Source organism: Excalfactoria chinensis, chromosome 24, assembly GCF_039878825.1.
Source record: "Excalfactoria chinensis isolate bCotChi1 chromosome 24, bCotChi1.hap2, whole genome shotgun sequence".
Taxonomy (NCBI): Eukaryota; Metazoa; Chordata; class Aves; order Galliformes; family Phasianidae; genus Excalfactoria; species Excalfactoria chinensis.
Window position 1 is genome coordinate 1,705,028 of NC_092848.1, and position 19,859 is coordinate 1,724,886.

Genomic DNA, 19,859 nt, shown 5'->3' on the forward strand with positions numbered 1-19,859 from the left:
TAAATGCACGAAAGAGTTTATTTCTCCACCTAACTGCCAACACAGCATCTGCACAAAGCCCCTCCGAGCGCAATTCCGAAGCTTAACGTCCCTCCTTTAAGACGTCCATAAAATACAAACTGCAAAACAGCTGCAAAAATAGTGTCTTTGGGAGAAAAAAATAGAGTTTCTACATCAGACGTGTAAGAAAATAGAGGATTCTTCAGCACAACCCAGAGCCTTCGCTACACAACGCCAACACAACGCGGCTCTTAAAGAGGCTTCTCCAACCCCCGTCCTCGTGTCATCGCTTTGCTGGGTGGGATGGACCAGGGGGGATGGACCAGGGCTGCATCCTGAGCTGCACTTTGCTTCCCCAGCAGGCAGCAGCATCTCCGCCCCCTGCACTGAGCTGAGCTTCCCGCAGCACAGCCCCCAGTACAGCACAGCCCCCAGTACAGCACAGCCCCCAGTACAGCACAGCCCCCAGTACAGCACAGCCCCCAGTACAGCACAGACCCCCCCTTCCATAGGGCAGCATTTGGGCACTGAGCCCCCCCCTTTCAGCACAGCTCCGTGGTTACAAGGGATGCTGCTGGTATCCAGGGAGGTGCAGGCAGGGATGAGAAGGGCTGGTGAAGCTGCACCTGAACCCTCCGCAGCTCAAAACCGCGTTCAGGGAGCTCAGCTGCACCCAGCACAGCAGGACTGTCCAGCCCAGCCCGGCCCAGCTGCTGCTCACCAGCAAAACAATCACACACAGGAAATGACAATTCAACGCAGGAAAAGTGCTTTGAACGGGGGAGATTTGGGGGAAATGAGCCCCTCCTGCAGCAGCGAGGAGTCCTGTGGAACTCGGTCCTTCACAGCTGCTTTCATCCTTTGGCAGCCTGCTGTGGTTTCCAGGCCTGGAGCTGCCGCCCCCCCTTGGCTGTTAAGTCCCAGCCTCAAGGCAATTCATCTCCACGGGATGGCCGAGATGCACTGAGGAGCCAGAGCTGCTTGTTGCTGGCTGACATTCCCCTCTAAAGGCTTCACACAACCAGAGAGCTGTGGAAGACGACGCTCTCCTCCGGCTGCCCACGTTTCCAGTGTTCGTAATTGAGTGAAGGCGGTTTGGACGCGTCGCTGAAGTTATCGACTCCAGCAGCGTCCTTCCGTGCCCCAAGGAACGGGGAGGGGGGGGGTGTGGGCTGGCAAGATGTAAACGTGCCCGTGCCAGGGCTGGATGATGCTGGAAAGCCTCTAAAGAGAAAGCCCACGTTTGGAAAGAGAGGCTTCACCAGGCTGACGGGGCAGAAGGCAGAGCCCGTGGGGTTGAAGTGCACTTTGTTCTTATCTGGGCAGGAAGGCTGAAAGGTGTGGTCAGGGCTGGAGCTGGAAGAGAAGCAGAGGATGTGATCAGATGCTCCCCAAGAGCATCGAACTGCCTGCGGCTGCAGGGAGAACACCTGGGGTTGTGTGCGCTCTTCAAAGAGCCTGACTAAAAGCTGAATCTCTTTGCTGTGAGCTGGGCTGCTCCTCATGCACAGGGCAGCACAACCAGCCCTTTTTGTTTGGAAAGCACGCTTGTTTACAGCAGCAGCAGTTCTCTTCTCAAGAGGCTGTGCTGGCTGAGAGTTATCTACTGCCTGGGAAGGGCAGATCTCACAACATCCCTCCCAGTGTGTCCCAGGGTTAACATTGCAGCTTTCAGCTCTTCCACCAGGATCTGAGCAGCCAAGGTTTTGCTGCAGTGTTTTCTTACAGACTGTTCCCTACTTCCAGAGCAGGGCACAGCAGCACAACTGAAGCCTCAGCTGCTCCCATCCCAGCATCCTGCCATGGGTCCAACCTCAGCTGATGGCTTCTCTTCAGCCATAACCCCTCATACTTACGAAGCTTCTTCGAAGGCCCGGACTTTCTCACATCCCTCAGGAGGTTCCCGTTTGAACACGTAGCTGTGGTTGGGCCGAGGAGAGGAAGCAAAGGCCAGGACTGGAGACGGGCTGCCCTCCTCTACAAGGGAGGAAAGATACTTTTAAAGCTATTTTTAGGAGAATCCAATACAAGTTTAAGCCAATTCCAAGCACGCTCTTCCAGTATCCCTGTGGCTGTGGGTTAAAACCAAAGCACTTCATTTGTGTAGCTCCCTGCTCACAACCACCGTGTAGTACAACAACATAGCACCCACTTGGAGAGTTAATTACCAGGGCTCAGGAAGTCCACCACGATTCAAAGTGGCTGAGATCCCCCTCCCACCTCCTCATCTGCAGCTCCCAATCCACCACAGCCTCCTCATCCCACCCGCAGCTTCCCCAGCCCCCGGGCTCAGCACTTGCCTTTTTCCTTTGGATCCAACTGCAGCTCATCTACAGCAGAGGAGAGCTCTTCTGCCACCAGCCTCACTGGGGTGTGCGGAGAAAGGTGGAGAGGCACAGAAGGGGAAGGAGAAAGCGAGAGGCTGCTGCAGCTGCCACTGCTGGGCTCCAGCATCAGGGAGGCATCTCCAGATCCTCTCTGTGCAGGTGCTGGTGCTCTGTGGCCGTCTGGGACATCCAAGATCTAGGGAAGAAACAAAGTCTCAGCAGAACAAGGAGAAACCCACCCCTTTCACCAGAGAAAAGGTGAAGAAGCAGCCACTCCTACAGACAAGTTCTGCTGGCTCCCAGCAGAGGCTCAGCCACAGACAGAAGGACACAGACCCTTCTGCATCCCCTGTAAGACACTTCTGCTCACAGGTTGGCTGGGATCACCTCCCACATCTGCATGGCATGAAGCAGCCTTTGGATGCTGATCTAAGACAGCACATCACCACTGCTGAGATTCCTACTGGCCCATCTCTGGACACAGAGACCACCCTCACGGCCAAGAAGCAGATATGGGCAGTGAGTGTCATGAGAGGAAAGCATTTGAGACCACGCAGGAGATTCAGAGTGAGCCTGCAACCTTCACTCACCCTCAAAAGCTCCTCATCCCCCTGCTCCTTCACAAACACCTCCTCCAGTTCCTGGTTCAGCCCTTCCAGACTCCTGTGCAAGCAAGGACTGAGCCTCAAAACAGGAGACGAAGAAAGGAAGCCTGAAGGAGAGTCCTGCAACAAGCCAGAGTCAATGATGTTAGTTGTGACAGCACAAACTCAGCCATTTCTCACTCCCATTCTGATGCACAGCACTCAGACGGAGCCTTCTGGGAGGCTGACTGGCAAAGACTGGCAGAAGAGCCACATAAACCCACCTGTCCAGAGCATTGGGATCTGCTGAAGCAGCAGGAAGGGGGGGGGAAGAAAAAACAACCCCCCTTCCTCAGACACTGAGCAGATGATGAGAGCAGCTGGGATGTCAGGCGGCCCAAGTTCGCACTCCTCCTCACTGGGAGGCACAGGGACAGCAGAGGGAGATGAGAACCTACCCGGAGCGATGCAAGGACAGCGTGGTCCCCCTGCAGCGGGGAGCTCTTCTCCTTTTCTTTGCCACTTCTGCCGTTCAGCTTCGTTCGTTGGAGCTGCTGCTTCAGTTTGGCAATCTAGCAAAGAAAGTTTCAGCTGCCAGAATGAGGCAAGCCAACACACCTCCACCAAAACCAAACAATCACGTCTCGTCTCTCTCCTCCCCCCCCTCTCTCTGAACCCAGGAGGAAGTGCCAAAATAGAGACAGTTCCAATCTCACAACAAGCAGCTCCGGCTGCCTCTCCAAGGATGGGCCAGGGCTGCCCACGAGGCCTCACCACAAACCTCCCCTTGGCGAGGCAGGCAGCGCCATTCTGCGGTGGGATCTGGGTTATCTTCCACCTGCAGCATCAGGGCCAGGCCCTGCTGGAGCCCACGCACACTGTGCCACCTACAAGCACTCCCATCAGCAGCTAACACAGACCTTGCTCAGGGGCTGGGTGTGATCTATTTTACCTCTCTGCGGTGATCTGTGCTACCCCAAGAAGCAGAACGTTTGTGAGCACTGGAGCTGCCTTTCCCCACTTCCACGTCATGCCAGGACACCGGGGTCTGAAGCGAGGAGAAACATTGCTGAGAACAATCACAACATTCACTGCCCTGAGGCTGCTGGGAGCGTCCCAAAGAATCAAAGCAATCAACTGCTGCCCCTTCACAGCCCTGTCCCAGCCTTCCCGTGTTATCACTCAGCAATGCACTGAGATCGCATCCTTCCTGCACTGCCCCAAACCCCACCATTCTCACCACATCTGAAGTAAACTGGACCTCAGGGACCTGCACGGCAACAGAGCTGCTCAGAAGGCAGCTCCTCCATTCCCACAGGCACCTGGCAATGCGAGGCACAGCCATCATTCCTCACGCCCTGATGCAGCCTGCACGGCCTGCAGCCCAAAGCAGGCTGACGTCGGGACTCAGGCACTCGTTGTACAAAGCAGCGTTACAGAGAGGAAAAGCCTCACCCAGCTGTGAGAACACACAGCTCGCTTCTGGGACCTCGGGCTCCCATTATCGCAGTTCAAAGGCGTAACCAAAGAGCAGGGTTTGGCCTGCAGACTCAATGCTGGAAGAGCCCAGCTGCCTCCGCTGCTCATGCCTGGCTGAAGGGCTGGCAGCTCTCAGCTGGCTCTTCGTGCACAAAAACCAGCCCCAGCGCGTTGCACAGCTGTTTTCCAAGCAACAGCTACATCATGAGTATCAATGGCAGGCAGAAGGGGTTGATCTGATCAGTGATGGGTGTGAACTTCCTTCCACTCAACTCAGTCCTCCCCAGCGCAGCCCTGCAGCATCAGAACGGTCCCAAGGCACGTCAGCTGCAGGGCTGCTTTTCCCAACATCACATGTCAGGCCCTCACAAAACACCCACCCCGTGTCCCTGCCGGGCTGTGGGAGGCTCTGGATAACTCTCCCCTCCTCCATCCTCAGGGACCGGCTGCCTGGAGGTGCAAGGGCCTGAGAACAGCAGCTCTCCATCTCCCCTGAGGCCACTGCGAGGACAGCAGCTGTTGTGAACAACCCCATCCAGTCAGCAGGATGACAGAAGCCTCTCGCCTCAAAATGGATTTAAACCAAAGGAACAAGGCGAGTTACCTGGAGAGGTACCAGGCTTTCCTTTGCTAACTGGACGCAGGTGACCTCCAGACAGAAACCCAACCCTGCCCCGAGACACGGGCTCTAATGAAGCCCCTCCTTGCAGCCCCCCATGCAGGGCACAGCGCTCCCAACGCAGTGTGTGCTGCCTGGGTCTCCATGCACAGGCCCAGCGAGCAGCAGGCCTGGCAGCACAGCAGCTGTTACATTTGGAGCACAGCGCTCAGTTTGGTCTGACAGAAGCGATCTGCTCAGCCCAAAGCATTACTGCGAGGTCCTGCTGAGCTCACAGCAGCCTCAGCTGCCCCGTGGAAGAGCCAGGCTGCTCCCATAGGAAGTCCTGCAGCTCGGGCTAACCCTGCGCTTTAAGCACGCAGCACATCTGATCTCATTTCCTACCTCAAATAGTCTCTCCTAAACAACTCAGACGGCGTTTGGTGTTTATGCCAGAACATTGTGTCACTTCACAGCCCAGCAGATCACGTACGTAGGAAAGCTAAGGAGGAAAGCTAGAAGCCTAAGAGGCAAGACTCAGCTCCATCTCATGTTACTGCTGAAGACAAGGCTGGGAAGCTCAGCTTCAGCTGCTGGAAGAGGCCAGGAGGTGAGAAAAGCTTCAGGCTCATGAAGACTCTCAAGCAACAGCTCCTTTAACACCCCGCTCTATTGCTGCGACACCCAGAGCACCGAGCTCCACACCAAGACACGGGGCTCAGAAAAGAAGAGATGCTGCTTGCAACAGGAAAACCTGAACGTAAAGAACGCATCCCACTGCTCTTCTAGGCGGGCTGCAGAAGGAAATTACAGAACTTTTTGTCCTCACTGTGGCAAAGCTGCTTCCTCAGAAAGAGGGGGGAGAAAACGCTTTGCAAAGCAAGATAAAGGCACACACTGCAGCCATGCACGCCGCTGCTGCTGCTCTCTCCCCCACGCTGAGCACCTGCAGTTGTATCTCACTCAGCCACCTTACGATAGCCAATCTCCACAGCTCTGCACAACAGCTGATCAGTAGCTGCGTAAGGAGGACAGTAAACACAGTATTGACTAGCAGAGAAAGTCCCAGCTCTGAGAGCTGCTGGGCCTGAAAGCATGGAAGGGGCGTCAGCTCCTGGAGGAAACTGTGTTAGAACAGGCCACAACAGAGGACTTGATTCCCAGTGTCCAGGACAGCCAAGTCATCTGATATGCACACAAACCAGTGCAGCACACGTGTGAAGTGCTGGAGATCACGGCTGCTTTCACTGCAAGGTCATACGAGCATTTGTAGGTAGCAGATGAAGGGCTGCAGCACACCCAGCCCATTGAGCACAGCCAGCAGCTCCGTGCTCAGGAGGTGCCCCCACTTCACAGGGACCAAGCTCAAGGGAAACTGAATGGCTGCAAAGAGCTCAGTGCTCACCAATCTGCCTTCAGACAGAAAGGAATAAAGGTTAACAAACTCCTTCCCTCCCTTCCCTTCTGCTGCACTCCTGGGCACCAGGACTGAAACAAAAGCAGGCAGAACCGCTTTGGGAGAGGACAATGGAAGCTGGAATCCAATTGGGAACTTCCTGCAAACAGCCCAGTCATAAATGGTTGAACAGCAAAGATCAAACAGCAAAATTAACGCAGACCAAGAGTGCTAAATAAACGGCTTGCTAAGCTAACGGATGCTCTTATCCTTCGGAATTCCTTCACCTCTGCAGATAGGCGAGCACTAGTTGCTGCCATGCAGTAATATTTACAGGTTGCTAAGAGTTCCTTGAGGTCTGGAGCAATTCCATCCTCTGGTAGAGCTGTGCTGTGTTAGTGAGCCCTTCTGTGGGAGCACCCTCACCGTCCCAGCGTGTGGCACGCAGCCCATGTGTGTTATATAAGGACTTGGCCCATAGCTGCAAGCAAGAAAAAAACCCCGAGCAGTGAGCCAGGGCTGGAGCAGAAAGCCAGAGGCCATCTGCCTCCAAACAAGGCCAAGGAAATTCTAACTCTGCACCGAAATGGAATCATGGAGCTGAAAAGCACGAGGGGGAAAAAACAGCCTTCCTAGAAAGCTGCAGCTGGATGGAAGGCAAAGCAGCACTTCCTCTCTTGGCCCAGTTTACACCCGTTGCGGTTCTGCAGCCCCTTCCTGGCCCAGGGACGTCCCGCACGGCCCGTATCCATACCTGGGTAGCTTTGTCATTCATGCACGAGGCAGAAGCTCCATCAGCATCCCTTGGCCATTGCCCCAGCAGGTAGGAGCCCACGATGGTGTCCAGTGAGGAGGTGCGACGCACGTGGGGCTGCCGGGGCCGGCATGGCTTCTCCACAGCAGCAGCAGCACAGGGAACACTCGCTGCACAGGAGAGGAGAGGAGGACATTAAGGCTTCCAATGCACAGCTCCAGCAACAGCCATCCCTGCCAGCAAGCCCACAACCACTGCAAAGAAACCAAGAAGAGAGGGAGCACACACAGCCTGGAGAAGATCATTCACTTCTTGGATATTTAAGTGCTATTAAAGGCCCTGAGCTCCCAGTCTGCTGCTGTTGGGCTATGAGAACCACACAGCAGATTGGGGCTGCTTCTGTACAGCAGGAGATTTTACTGCGGCCCTTCAGTGTCTGCTTGAAACCAGTGATCAGACGTTCCAGTCTAAGCCAAAAGAGCTGCTACGCAACCAGGTGAAGTGCTCAGCAGGGCAACCTTGCACCACGCTGCCTACAGAGCCCTATTTCTTCTTAGCTGGAGCACGACGCTTCAGCTGCAAGGACCCAGCAGAGATGGGCAGGCTGCACGCCTTGATTGCAGCATAGGAAGCACGCAATTGCCTGCTCCCAGCCAAGGGAGGCCAAGAGAACACCTGCACAGTTCAGGATCCTGCAGGCGCTCACACAGCAACCAGCAGGAAGGAAGAGCACAACCTGAGTGCTGCTGGAACCCAGGGCAGGCTGGCAGGACCCCAGCACCCACCCTGCAGCCCTGGGCTCACTCTGCTTAACTTCCCTGTTGCAGGAGGTGACCCCCCCTCACCTGTGCAGATTTCACAGCAGTACCTACAGACACCAGGAAGGAAAAGCTTCATGCATACAAGCAGTCCAAGCAGCAACGCGCGGCACAGCTGCCTTCTCCTGCAGCCCTGTCACCAGCCCTGCAGCTGAAAGCTGTTATCACCAAACCCAAAAAGGCAGCGATCATGAGAGAGGCAAGTTCAAGCCAGCACAAAAGTCTGTTTGCATTTCATTTTGATTAGACATGCAAATTGCATTACAATCAGCCCCGTGGCCTCCTGGCAGGGTAGTGAGGCCACGAGCAGCTCTGCTCCAGGTGTGCTTTGCACAGACATTCTCTCCTTCCTCCCCAAACTCAGGGTAAGGCTGGCAGTGAGTTGACCAAGATGAACCCAGCATCAGGACTGCCCAGCACCACGGCTGTGTGCCAAATACCTCTACAAAGGTGTCTCAGCTCTCACTGTGTGGCACACTGTGCTCACTGCTTGGGTAAATACCTCTTTTTTATCAGCTAAAATGCCATCTGAGAAGTGGAATTCGAGTTCTAGATGAGAGAAGGGTAGGAACAAAAAGCCACGTGGGAGAGCTGGAACAGCATTAGTCCTTGCACCACAGCCACACCTCGTAAGGTCCACACAGGATTAAAGGCTTATTGTGTCGGCCCAGCTGGCATCTCAAGGCACGCTCCCCACTTCCAACAGTTGATGGCTTAATGCAGCTACCACTCATTTAGAAAGTCGTTAGCGTTTGCAGCTTCCTCTCCAGTGCCCCATTGCTCACACCTCCATCCCGTGTGGCTGCTGCCCCAAACGCAGCCCATGAGCACCTTGGAGCACAGCAGGGACACATCCGTGGTGCACAGCACCCCATGCACGCTACAACAGCACTGCAGCTCCCATTAGGAGAAGCACAAGGCAAGAGCTGGGCTGTGAGCAGCACTCAGAGGCAGGGTGGCCGTGCAGTGGGTGCTGCAGCAGGGTGGAGTGTCCTGTCTGCAGCCCTGAGCTGTTATCAGCACTCTGCACTGAGCTGCACAGCTGCCACCTGGTACCAGCACCGGGTCCTGGCAGCTCCACAGCTGAGAAGTGTTGGCTGTGGTGCTTTTACTTCTCACGTGACAGCAAAGCTGCAGGAGATAAGAGAGTTATCGCTGTGCTTCCAGGAGTCTCTGGGCTGCTCCAATCCAGGAGATCAGCGTGATGCACGCGAGCACAAGCAGGAAGCCTTCAGCTGGAGCTCTGGATCTGCAGGGTTTCTGGTCTTTCCCAGCCACAACACAGGGAGCTCATCTCTATGGGCCAGACCATCTCTGCATCTAAAAAGAGAAACATCTACAGCCCACTGATGACAACAAGAACCAGAAGGACTCCCCATTCTCCAGTCACTCTTCAGTGAACTGAATCCACAAACGATGGCAAACAAAACCCAGTGCTCCCACTACTGCTTTCCTTTTAGAGGTCATAAAACTTTATTCCTTCCTTCCCTGAATCTCACCCTGGGGAAACCCACCCTCTAACATCAGAAGTTTGTTTAGAGATTGAGGGACAAGCTGCTCAGACCCTGACATTACTGGAACGCATCCATGAGAAGGCTGTCTTAAAGTGACAGAGCACAAAACAACAGCCCACGTTTCAACATAACCAGCTTTAAAGCGAACCACGAAGCAATGGGACGCCTCAGCCTCCTGAGCTGTGCACTAACAGGCACAGGGAATGCTTTGGGATGCAGCTTTCTGCTCGTTGGCTTAAGCAAGAGCTGTAAGCTTTGACAGGAAGCATCAGGTTGAAATGGAACCTAAGCAGCTTGGTCAATAATTGACTCATGCAAATCTCTTCCACCCAACTGTAACAGAAATTACAGCTGATTATTTAAGTTCTGCATCAGCTTCCCTTGCCTACACCTTGTAATGTTCCTTACAATGCAGCTCTTATCCAGGGCAGAACAGTGATCAGCAATGGAAGTGGTGGTGACATCAAGATGAGAACCGAAGCTCTGATGTTATAAAGCTGTTCAGGTCTCATTTCAGCCCCTCTGCAGCCCCATCAGGGTGGATCAATCCATCAGGCTGCCTGACAGGTTGCTTCCAAGCAGCACTGAATTCCCAGCAGCAAGCAAGCAGGCACTTTTATTAGCAGTAACACTTCAAACCCTCTGCTTTGTGCAGCACAGCAACCTGCAAAGCACACCTGACCACCAGATGGGCACCAAAGCAGCACCCAGAGCTGGGGCAGCACTGGGAGGGCAGCATGCAGAGAATGGACAGGCAGCTCCAGGTGTCTGTAAGAAAAGGAGATGGTCGATCTCAAGCTTTAACCAGAAATGGAGAAGAGATCCAGGCTGCAAACACACTGTGGGACAAGGAAAGGTCTGGAACCACATCATGAACTGAGTGCCAGAGCCACAGCAGCTGAGCTGGGCAGCCCAGCAAACCTCCAGCACCCAGCCCTGCCACCAGACTGCAAAGGAAACAACTGACAGCTCCACCTCCAGCCGTGTTATAAAGGTTTGGGTCCCTTTGTCTTTTTAGAAGCTACAAAACTCCCAGTCAGACCAGGATGGGATTTCAGAGCTCTGTGCAATGTACATTAGTGCAGAAAGGCAGGGAAATCCATCACACCTTCCGGTGAGGAGACAGAAGCTGTGGTTGTATTGCAATCCCCCTCATGACTGTTGCTCAAACCCGATGCACACGGCTTATGAAAAGCAAAAAGCAAACAGCCCTGAGGATAACATCAGATCTGCCTCTGCTTCAATGCTTCTCCTGCACACAAAGTGCAGCACTGGGAAAGCAGGACTGCACAGCATCCTGCAACCAAGGGCAAAGAGCAGCAACAGCTCCAGGCCGGGGGTCTGCAGCAGCAGCAAAGGGATCCCAGGCTCTGCAGCCCTCATGGCTGGATGCTGCACTGAGCACAGCTGGACAGAGCTGCCATAAGGATCACAGTGAGAGACCAGGAAGGACCAGCAGCAGCTCAGGCTGTTTGGGACAGTCAGAACAGCAGCTCTGAGCCACAACCCAGGGACTGGAGTTGGAACTGAGCACCATTAATGGAGGAAAGGAGCTGAACTTTTCACCTTGATCTTAATTCTAAGTTTGTTTTCCGAATGAGAAAACAATCTGAAGAATTTCAGCTCTCTCGGAGCCTTTGGTCGAAGCACACACCGCGCCAACACAACGCACACCCATCTGCTCCCATTGACAGGAGGGTTGTGTTTCTGGATGGACTTCCGTGCTGAAATTGGTGGAGGATCAGAAGCGAACAGAAGGGCAGGCAGGCAGACAGGCAGGCAGGCTCTAAAGATGGGATTAGAGACAAGCAAAAAGCTGTTCTAACTTCAGATTTCTGGTCTGGAAAAAGAGAGGTGAGCAAGGAGCTACTCAGATCACCCACATCCCCTATCTGACAAGTGAAAGCAGAGCTGGGGGTGTCTTCCTCCCCCTCCCCCCCCCTTTTTGGTACACCTCCTTAAATCAATGCTGATAAGCATCTGGGAACCAAGATCTCAGCGGAAGGCAGGGCCAAGGTGAGGAACCTTTGATTCCCAAGCCCTTGGAAACCTTCCAGTACAAAGTAAAGCAAACAGAGCAAAGACATCCTCAATATTTCTACAGTTACAATCAAGCTGGAAAACAAGGAAAAAAGCGGCTTGTGCTTTATAGACATACGGCTACATAAATCACACCAAAGCTGCATGACAAAAGCCTTTCTCCCATTCTCTCACAGTTGTCATTAGGATGAGTTTCAGGGCAGGGCCCAGAGCGAAACTACTGAGAAAAGCCTCCATTGGGGGAGGAAAAGTAAGTAAAAACTCATGGGATCTGCTGCCCCTCCCATGGCCTTCCTTGTGCCTCCCACCTGGGGCAGCAGAATGGCACGGCTGCTATCAGCTCAGCAACCAGCACTGCAGGAGCAAGGCAGGAACTGCACTCAGTGACCCCTGCAGACTGAGATGACGGCAAAGTGGGAGAAACCAAGGGAGGGCAGGAGCAGCAGCTTTGTGCAGTGGCACACAGGCAGCCGTGGAAGCAGCCATCTGCTACTACGCAGACAAACCACACCACCATCTTCAAATACTTGCCTTGTTTCCTCTGCAGCCATCCCTGAAAGGCAGCACCACAGGCGTGATTTCTAATGCAAAATGACCTGAGTAATACAGATCCCAAGAGGGAATGGATTTTACAAGTCCTGCACAGCCATTGATACGAGCACAATCACACCCAGCCGCACTCGGTGCCATCACCTTGAACTGCACAAGCAATGGGGAACGTGCCAAGACCAACCAGCTGCACTCAATGCAGCTTAAAGGTCCTGCCATGTGCAGACTATTTCAACACCCAAGCTTTGCATAAAAGAGAACTCGCTGCACTTTGGTGCTCAGCATCGCTTCCCTGGCAGAGCTTTTTTCCTTTGCACCACGCACAGGGAAATGTTCACCCCACCTGGAGCAGCACAGATTGGTGCCCGGGTTCTTCCAGTTCTTACCCAACAAATGTGAAAGCTCAGCTGTGCTCCGTGCAGCTCTGTGAGACAAACCCCAGCTGATAGAAAGATCCAGAAGCAAATATCCATGGAGGGTAAATGAGCCCAGCGTTCCTCCGGAGCCTTCTGCAGATCAAACCCACCGCGTGGTCCCATTGCTGCTTCCTGCACATTTCCCTTTCAATGTCACCTCCAGCATTGGAAAGCAAGGAAAAACTCGTTTCACCCACTGAATGTCAACACAAGTCAAGATTAGTTCTGGATGTGTCCTTTCTTTCCCCTTTCCCACACCCGTATCCACGGGCTGACAAACTGGGAGCAGCAAGTTTAGATGGAAGGTCTGATCCGTATCAGCTGAGGACTGCAGTGCTGTGAATGGGCTCCAATTACCCGGCCAGAAACTCATTCTACATTAAACAAAGCCACCTGCAACGCTCCCACCCCAAAGCTGAGCCACGCATTGTGCTCAGCTGTTTTATACCAGGAGTGATTTGATTTCATAGGACAGAAGCAGGATTCTTCCTGGAGAACAGCAGGACATCTCCAAGGCTTTCCCATCCCAAATCAGCCTCCACACGACTGCTTTTCCCCACTGCAGCTCTGCCTCTGCTTAACCCTTTATATCTACCAGCCTGTTTATCCCACAGCAAAACCCTGAAGGCCAAAGAACTCCTGAGAGCCGAACCCCAACGTTTGGGATTGCAAAGCTTGCAAAGCTTGCAAAGCAGCCATTGGCACAGAGCACCAGTTTTCCCATGACAGTCCTCCACTTGAGGGCTGCTTTTGTTTCTCTTTTTTGAGGTTTTCTGTTTCTTTTTTGGAGAGCTGGTACCCAACAAACTGCTCCTTCTGATACTCCTTCCCTACAGGTTCTCAGTTTCACGCTGGGGATGCGATACGGACCATGCAGATCTGTGTGCTCCTTGTTCATTTGCTTAAGCATCCCCCCTCTAAAAAGCTGCAGGTGTCAAAGAGCAGAAAAGGAAACTCAGGAGCAGACACCACGAACACCTGGAGTGCTATCTTGGTAATGACAGCCTTCACACACATCCCTAGGATACAGAAACACCATTGGGTACCAGTTCCTAAAGCAAACGTAGCGAGGCCTGAAGCAGTTACCGTGTTCAACTAATAAGAGGGAGGCAGAAAGGAGACCTTCACGCTCATTATTTGAGGCTTGCAAAGGGAAGAAGAGATGCTGTTACCAGCACTGCTCTGCCACTATCAAGTAGGCTGCATTCCCACAGCATTTTCAAGTGGTAAACAGACATTTTCCTTCTGCTAAACACACACTCAGACAGTTACTGCCTACAAACAGTGTCCCACTCATCTGGCACGGCTTTCATTCAGATACCAAATAAAGCTATTTGGCAGCCTGCTTACTTCAGGATCCACGCAGCAAAACAACTGGACGTCTCAGAAGCAAGCAAGTCGAGCAGGCAAGCAATGAGATCCCAAGGAGACGAGTCAGCCCAGCTACCAGCTTCCTGAAGAGCTGTAAGTAACACACACGGGTCTGGGTAGCAGTGCTGGTGAGGGAATGGCCATCAGTGAGGATTCAGCCTCAGAAGCTCACGAGGGATGCGAAGTGATGCACAGCACTTGTCAGATGCTCCTGGAGGATGACCTGCAGTTCTGCTGCTGTCCTTCTTCCTTTGCCACATCATCAATAACAAACCTGCACAGGGTTAGGAGGACAAAGGCACAACCTCACCTCCTTCCAAGGAATCAATCCCAGCACTGCTGAGAAGAGCAGCTGGTAGGAGCTTCTTGTCCAGCTCTGCATCCTCACTCACTGACTTTAATGAAGAGTGTTCTAAGAACTGCTCAACTCGTAACACAAAACGTGACTTTGCTTTTCTACTGTATTCCACCTTCCTTCCCTCTGTGTGTGATCCAATTTAGACAGCTAAGCTTACTTACCTGCTTACGTTCACACATTAAAATGCAAGTTCCTACTTCAATAATCAGTGCTAGAGTGGAAAAGGCATAAAGACATAAAGGTTGTCTTACTTTAGAAGGCCAGGTCTCAGCTCTGTGATGGAGAAGAATGGAGCTCAAAGCATCTCAAGCACGGAGATCTGAGGGAGGAACTTCCAATGTTTCAGGTGCTTCAATGTAGGCTTGGGAGGAACCAACCCAGAGCACACACAGCACAAGCAGTGCCATGGGCTGCTTTAAGCTGCAGGGTCTCCATCCCCACGGAGCCCCACCAGCACCCAGGAGCACCTCACTTGGGAGAAGTGAATACAGCAAGGACGGGTCTGGCCTGAGTGTGGAGGAAACCAGAATGAATACACACCTACCCACTTCACCACTGAAAGCCGCAGCACTTTCAAGATGATACAGAATTCAAAGGGGCAGCAATGCTGCATCTCAGGATGCCAAGCAATGAATCTGATATCTTGATCTCTAAGCAGCAAAGTCAACTCCTTTAAAACACTCTCAGCCCAACTTCCTGGCATCCCCCAGCTCCAGCTCTCCCTTTCAACAGAAGCCCTTTGAGAGACTCAACAGCTGCTCCTCGTTTCAATGGGATCCTCTATTATCAGAGCAGCTGCAGGATCAGCCCCTGGATCTCACAGCATCTCTCTCAGCACAGAGATCCTTGCAGAGCCAGGCAGCACCCAAGCAATGCAGAAAGGAGGCTGAGACAGAAGGGGAAGAGGTGACAAAGCAGCACGTTTCCACCCGAGCTCCCCCAAAAGGTGGGAGCCGAGCTCTCAGATGGTGAATCACCACCACAGCAGTTTCTTTAGTTAAAGCCTGCCAGCCTGCTGCTCCCACACACGCAGGGAGCAAATTGAGGCTTACGACTGAGGCAGAGAGCAATGGAAATCCAAACACTTACAAAACTACATACGAAATGCCTATGATCAAGAGGAGGAAAAAGAAAGAAATCAAGCTGCTCCAGCCCCGGCAGTGAGGAACGGAGCCAGGAAGAAACGAAGAGCAGCAGTTCTGGTTGGTGTCAGTGGAGCTGCAGCCTTTTTGCCCTGGGAAAGCCACACGCTGCTGTGTGCAGGCACAGCGCTCAGCTCCCACAGCTGCCTCCTGCCTCTCCTTTCTTTGAGGTTTGATTTTCGGTAACATCTGAAGCTACCGAGTAATTGCCCTATTAGCAGCACGTTCACCTTCCTTTCAGCACGCCGCTGCGAAGGAAGAAGAGCCCAGCGCTCAGCATTTATTTCATTAACTTGTTTCAAGTGTAAATAGAGCCAAGAAGCTTTTTAACAGCTCCTCTGATCAATGCAAAGCCTGCCAGGAGTGGCACGAGAGACTCAATCCTAAAGCAATGAAGAGCACAGCGCTTCGGGAAGGGCTGAAGGGCTGTTCATTCTCATTTGGGGCCGGGCTGCAGCGCTCCTTTCTGCAGGGCAGAGGAAGCAGCTGCTGCATTCAGTATGGGAGCAGCCGCACAGCCCTCGCTGCCGTGCAGTCCCGGTGAAGGTTACAGTTAAGACCCGAACTCTTTGGTTGCCGTTTGAGTGCTCCTCGCTGCTGTAATTTACAGCCAAACGAGAACCCGACCCTCGAGGTCAGTCCCACCAGCAGCACATAAAGAAAAGCCCAAAGGCTGAGACGAGGTCACCAAAAAGTTCTATTCCAATCAGAGTTTCTGAAGCAGTCGGGGAAGAACCTTCACGATGCAACTCAGGACCGTGAGGGGAAAAATCGCTGCTACAACACGGCGGTACCGAACAAAGGGCCGGGTTTGGGGAGCCACCCCCGAGCGGAGCTTTCCCCACGCGTGGGGCCGGAGCTCGGCTTTGTCCCGACCGCTCCCCCGCCCTCCCCCTCCCGCAGCCACGTCCTGCTCTTCCCAGGCCTTTTCTTCCCCCCCCCCCTTGCCGAGATTCGGCCCCGGCTCCACGCGCTGCTCCCGGGCGGTTCGGAGGCGGCTGTAAGGCCCGGGAGAGCCGAGCAGAGCCGCGCAGCACCGCTCGGGGCCGGGCTGAAGGGGGGGGTGAGGGTTGTTATTACAGCGCACCGTGGCTGCGCTCCGGGACCAGATGCTGCCTCTGCCCGGGAGAGATTCCCCCGGTTACAACCCTCAAGACACAGAATGAGAACCGGAGCTCGGTTGGTGAAGAGGTTCCCGCAGTTACCTGCCCGGCCCCCGTCTCCGCTGGCGCCGCGGCGCTGCTGGAGCTGGAAGGGGACGGTAGCGCGTAGCGGCTGGAGCCCCCCCGCCCCGCCGCGGCAGCAGGAGGTGCCCACGGCACCCGCCATGCCCGGCCCGACCCGCCGCACTGAGCGCCCACCGCCGCTGCCACCGCTTATCAACGCTCGGGGGCGGGGCTAGAAGGAGGAGCCCGGCGCTCATTGGGTAACTGGTACAAAAGTCTCCGCCCACTTAGCGGAAGCCAATGAGGACGCCTCAAGAGCTCCTCGCCGCACGCGCTGTAGCTGTAGCCAATCGCGAACGCCGCCATCCTTAACAAGCGTCATCCCTTTCGTCAGAACCAATCACAAACCAACGACATCCTTAAGTCCCGCCCCCTCGCCCTCCTCACAGCCGTAGCTAAACCAATCAGCACAGGAGAACGCCACGGAAATCCCGCCCTACCGCGCGGAACCAATCGCGTGTCCCCTCCGTCTCCTTTCCCTTCCACGAGAACACCAATCAGAGCGAGCCGCCAGTGTTTGTATTCGGCAGCCCGGCGACCAATCAGCGGCCGTGCACGCTGCGGAGGTCCCGCCCCTCGGACGCGGTTTCTCTTTCGCCTTGTCAGGCCCGGCCCGGACAAAGAGCCCCGTTAGATCCGTACGGATCGCTCCCATCATGGCTCCCACATTCAGCCTCATGAACGGCTCCATAACACCCCCAGCCGGCCCTCGTTCCAATCCCATACAACACCTGGCTTTTTTTGCTCACGTTCCTTAAATAAGCCCTGATGATTCCCCTGTATCGATACCAAACCCAAGGCTGATGGGTCCCAGCCTGAACCCTGCCTGCAGTGCAATGCAGCTGCGGGGGATGAGGGCAGGGGAGCACCCAGTGCAAAGGGTGGGTCCCATGCAGGGCTCTGGGAAGCTGTGATACGGAGATAAGAGGAGATGGCAAAGCAGCCCGGGCCTGGTGCCAGGCTCTGCAGAGGGGAGGTTCTAACAGCAGCAGTTGGTGTCCCCCAGCGGCTATCACAGCAGAGCAGCACTCCCCAGCCTCTTCCTGGTTCTATTTGTATGTCATCAGGCAACAGATGGGAAAGCAGGCAGTGCAATCTTCTTGATTCTAGAGGAAAAAAAGCCTGCAGGGGGAAGAGGCAGCGTATATTGCAGTGTATATTGCAGCGTATATTGCAGTGCTTCGTATATTGCAGTGTATATTGCAGCGTATATTGCAGTGCTTCGTATATTGCAGTGCCCGGGTTGCTAAAGGAGGACAGAACGTACCTCCTGATGGAACCAAAGAGGAGAGAAAAGCCACAGCTTTGGTGACGAGATCTTGGTAAACAAACAGAATGGCACCCATCAAACTGATCGGCCCCTATCTCTCCTAGCAAGGAGCGATGCGAGATCTCTGATAAGGCTCACGGTGGTACAGGGAGGGACACTGATCTCTGTTCAGGACTGGCTTAAGGGTTGGAGAACATTCCAGAACAGCAGCACAAATTAAGGGGCAATTCTGGGAGTTAAAACACTTGAACCCATTCTTTCTTTCAACCTCACATTAAGTCTGAAACAAAGCAAAGGTCCCTCGGATGCCTGTTTTCCCAACAGCTCCCAAGGCAGAAACAAGGTAAAAACAAAGAACCAAGCAGAACTTCAAAGTTTGGCTGCCGTTCTGCATACAGACATTCCTTCACATCAAGGACGCCCTTCCTGAAGGTATTTCCTCCCCCAACACACACAGCAGCTATTAGCAAAGCGAGGTGTTCATGGGGACAACAAAAGCATTCTAACAGAGGAATGAGGACTTCTTGCTACTGCAGTCAGCTCACTCAGCCTTCTAACAGGGTTCTCTATCACTTCCCAGCCTTTCAATTCAAACCCACCTTTCAGTTCCTTTACAGCGCTGCAATTTGAACCCCACGCTCACAGCTGGAACAACCTCAAAGTATTCCCTCTCCTCTGTGTTGTTTTGTTTTAGCACAAAGGTCACACAGCTGTGCCTCTGGCTGTTCTTACCGTATCTCGTGCTATAAATACTGGATGGGCTACTCAAATGAAAGCGGTTCAGCACGGTTAAGCAAAGCACCACGTTGTCTCAAGTCCAAGTTTTGCTTTCATCCAATGTTTCCTCCGAGCTTTAAAAACAACCCGCATTTTGTTTTATTACATAGGAAGAAGCGAGACATCCCCAGCTGCTACCTATCAAGGGGCTGCAGCCATGCCAGCTCCCATGAGCTGCACATTATCAGCCAGCCGAGTTGGTTTCATTTGCAACAAGATCAGCCCTCGCTGTGTCATTGCTGGGGAGAGATCCACCACAAACAAGCGTTGTAAAATTACAGCTCCTACATTCCTGCAGGCTACACTCTAGCCTACGCGATGTAGTCACCTCCCAGTAATTAAGTTTCCTAATGATGTGCTGCATAGTAGCACAAGTAACGAGCTTTTACAACAGCTCCAAGACTGCGGGTCAAGGATCCACCTTCTTATCATACTGTGTCTGTTCGCTTCTATTGCATCTGCCACGGTGGTTTCTACAGCCTCACACAGAGCTGACCAACCACAGCACTGGTTGACTTGCCTCAGCTTTCAGAGCCCTGGGCAGACAGTCATTTCATCACCACAAGCAAACACCACAAAGCTTTAGGGTTCTCTTATAGCTATGGACTGACCTACGCAGCACGCTCCAGAATGTGGCCCTTAATGCTACAGCACTGCCCAGTTCCTCAGCTTACAAGCATGCAGCAAAGTAACTCTGTCTAACAGGCCTGGCTTTACCCTCCCCCATTTACTCCTTCATGTACAACCTACTCCCCATCCCAGAACGGCTATGTGGAAATAACAAGCAGACAGGAGACATGCAAGGCTGAACAGATGTCACTGCAGTGCTGCCATTCTAGTCCAGCACTCAGGTCCTAAATGAGACAACACTTCTGGCTGTTTGCTATGGGTAGGAGCAGACAGAGCTTAGATTTAAAGTCCTGATCAGCTGAGCATGAACGTGGAAGATCAAAGGGTCATTCAGCACACAAGCTCAGCTTTCCCTCATTGTCCTTAAAACAAAATTCCTCTCACTCTAAACCGTGTAGTAAAACGCCTGTCTGCCTCCCACTCTGTCTCCAAGAGAGACGGCTGCATTTCACCAGTGGACAGTTTCTGCACTCAAATGTTTGGAGATGAAAAGCCCTATGGAGTAAGATAAATACAACTGCCGTTTATTAAAAGAGTCTAACAGATTATTCACCAGACCAGCCAAGCTATTTCACAGTCTGGTCATGCTTGCAGTGAAAACAGTGGGAGT

At 53.4% G+C, this 19,859-nt stretch overlaps 1 protein-coding gene across 8 annotated transcripts in view; it reads right to left on the bottom strand.

Annotated features, from left to right (window-relative positions):
* Nucleotides 1-19,859, bottom strand: part of FAM117A (family with sequence similarity 117 member A) — a 25,681-nt gene continuing 5,822 nt past the window's right edge. For 2 of the 8 annotated variants that reach the window (XM_072356381.1, XM_072356377.1), the window contains exons 3-9: nt 7,139-7,308; nt 3,864-3,959; nt 3,370-3,483; nt 2,918-3,052; nt 2,301-2,523; nt 1,857-1,977; nt 1-1,356 (exon numbers count right to left, since the gene is read on the bottom strand). In XM_072356381.1, coding sequence (XP_072212482.1) covers nt 1,014-1,356; nt 1,857-1,977; nt 2,301-2,523; nt 2,918-3,052; nt 3,370-3,483; nt 3,864-3,959; nt 7,139-7,308 — 1,202 coding nt within the window. In that variant the 3' untranslated portion in view covers nt 1-1,013. Of the gene's footprint in view, nt 1,357-1,856; nt 1,978-2,300; nt 2,524-2,917; nt 3,053-3,369; nt 3,484-3,863; nt 3,981-7,138; nt 7,309-16,551; nt 16,718-19,859 lie in introns of those variants that run through there. The other 6 variants (XM_072356380.1, XM_072356376.1, XM_072356383.1 and 3 more) reach the window with 4 other exon arrangements.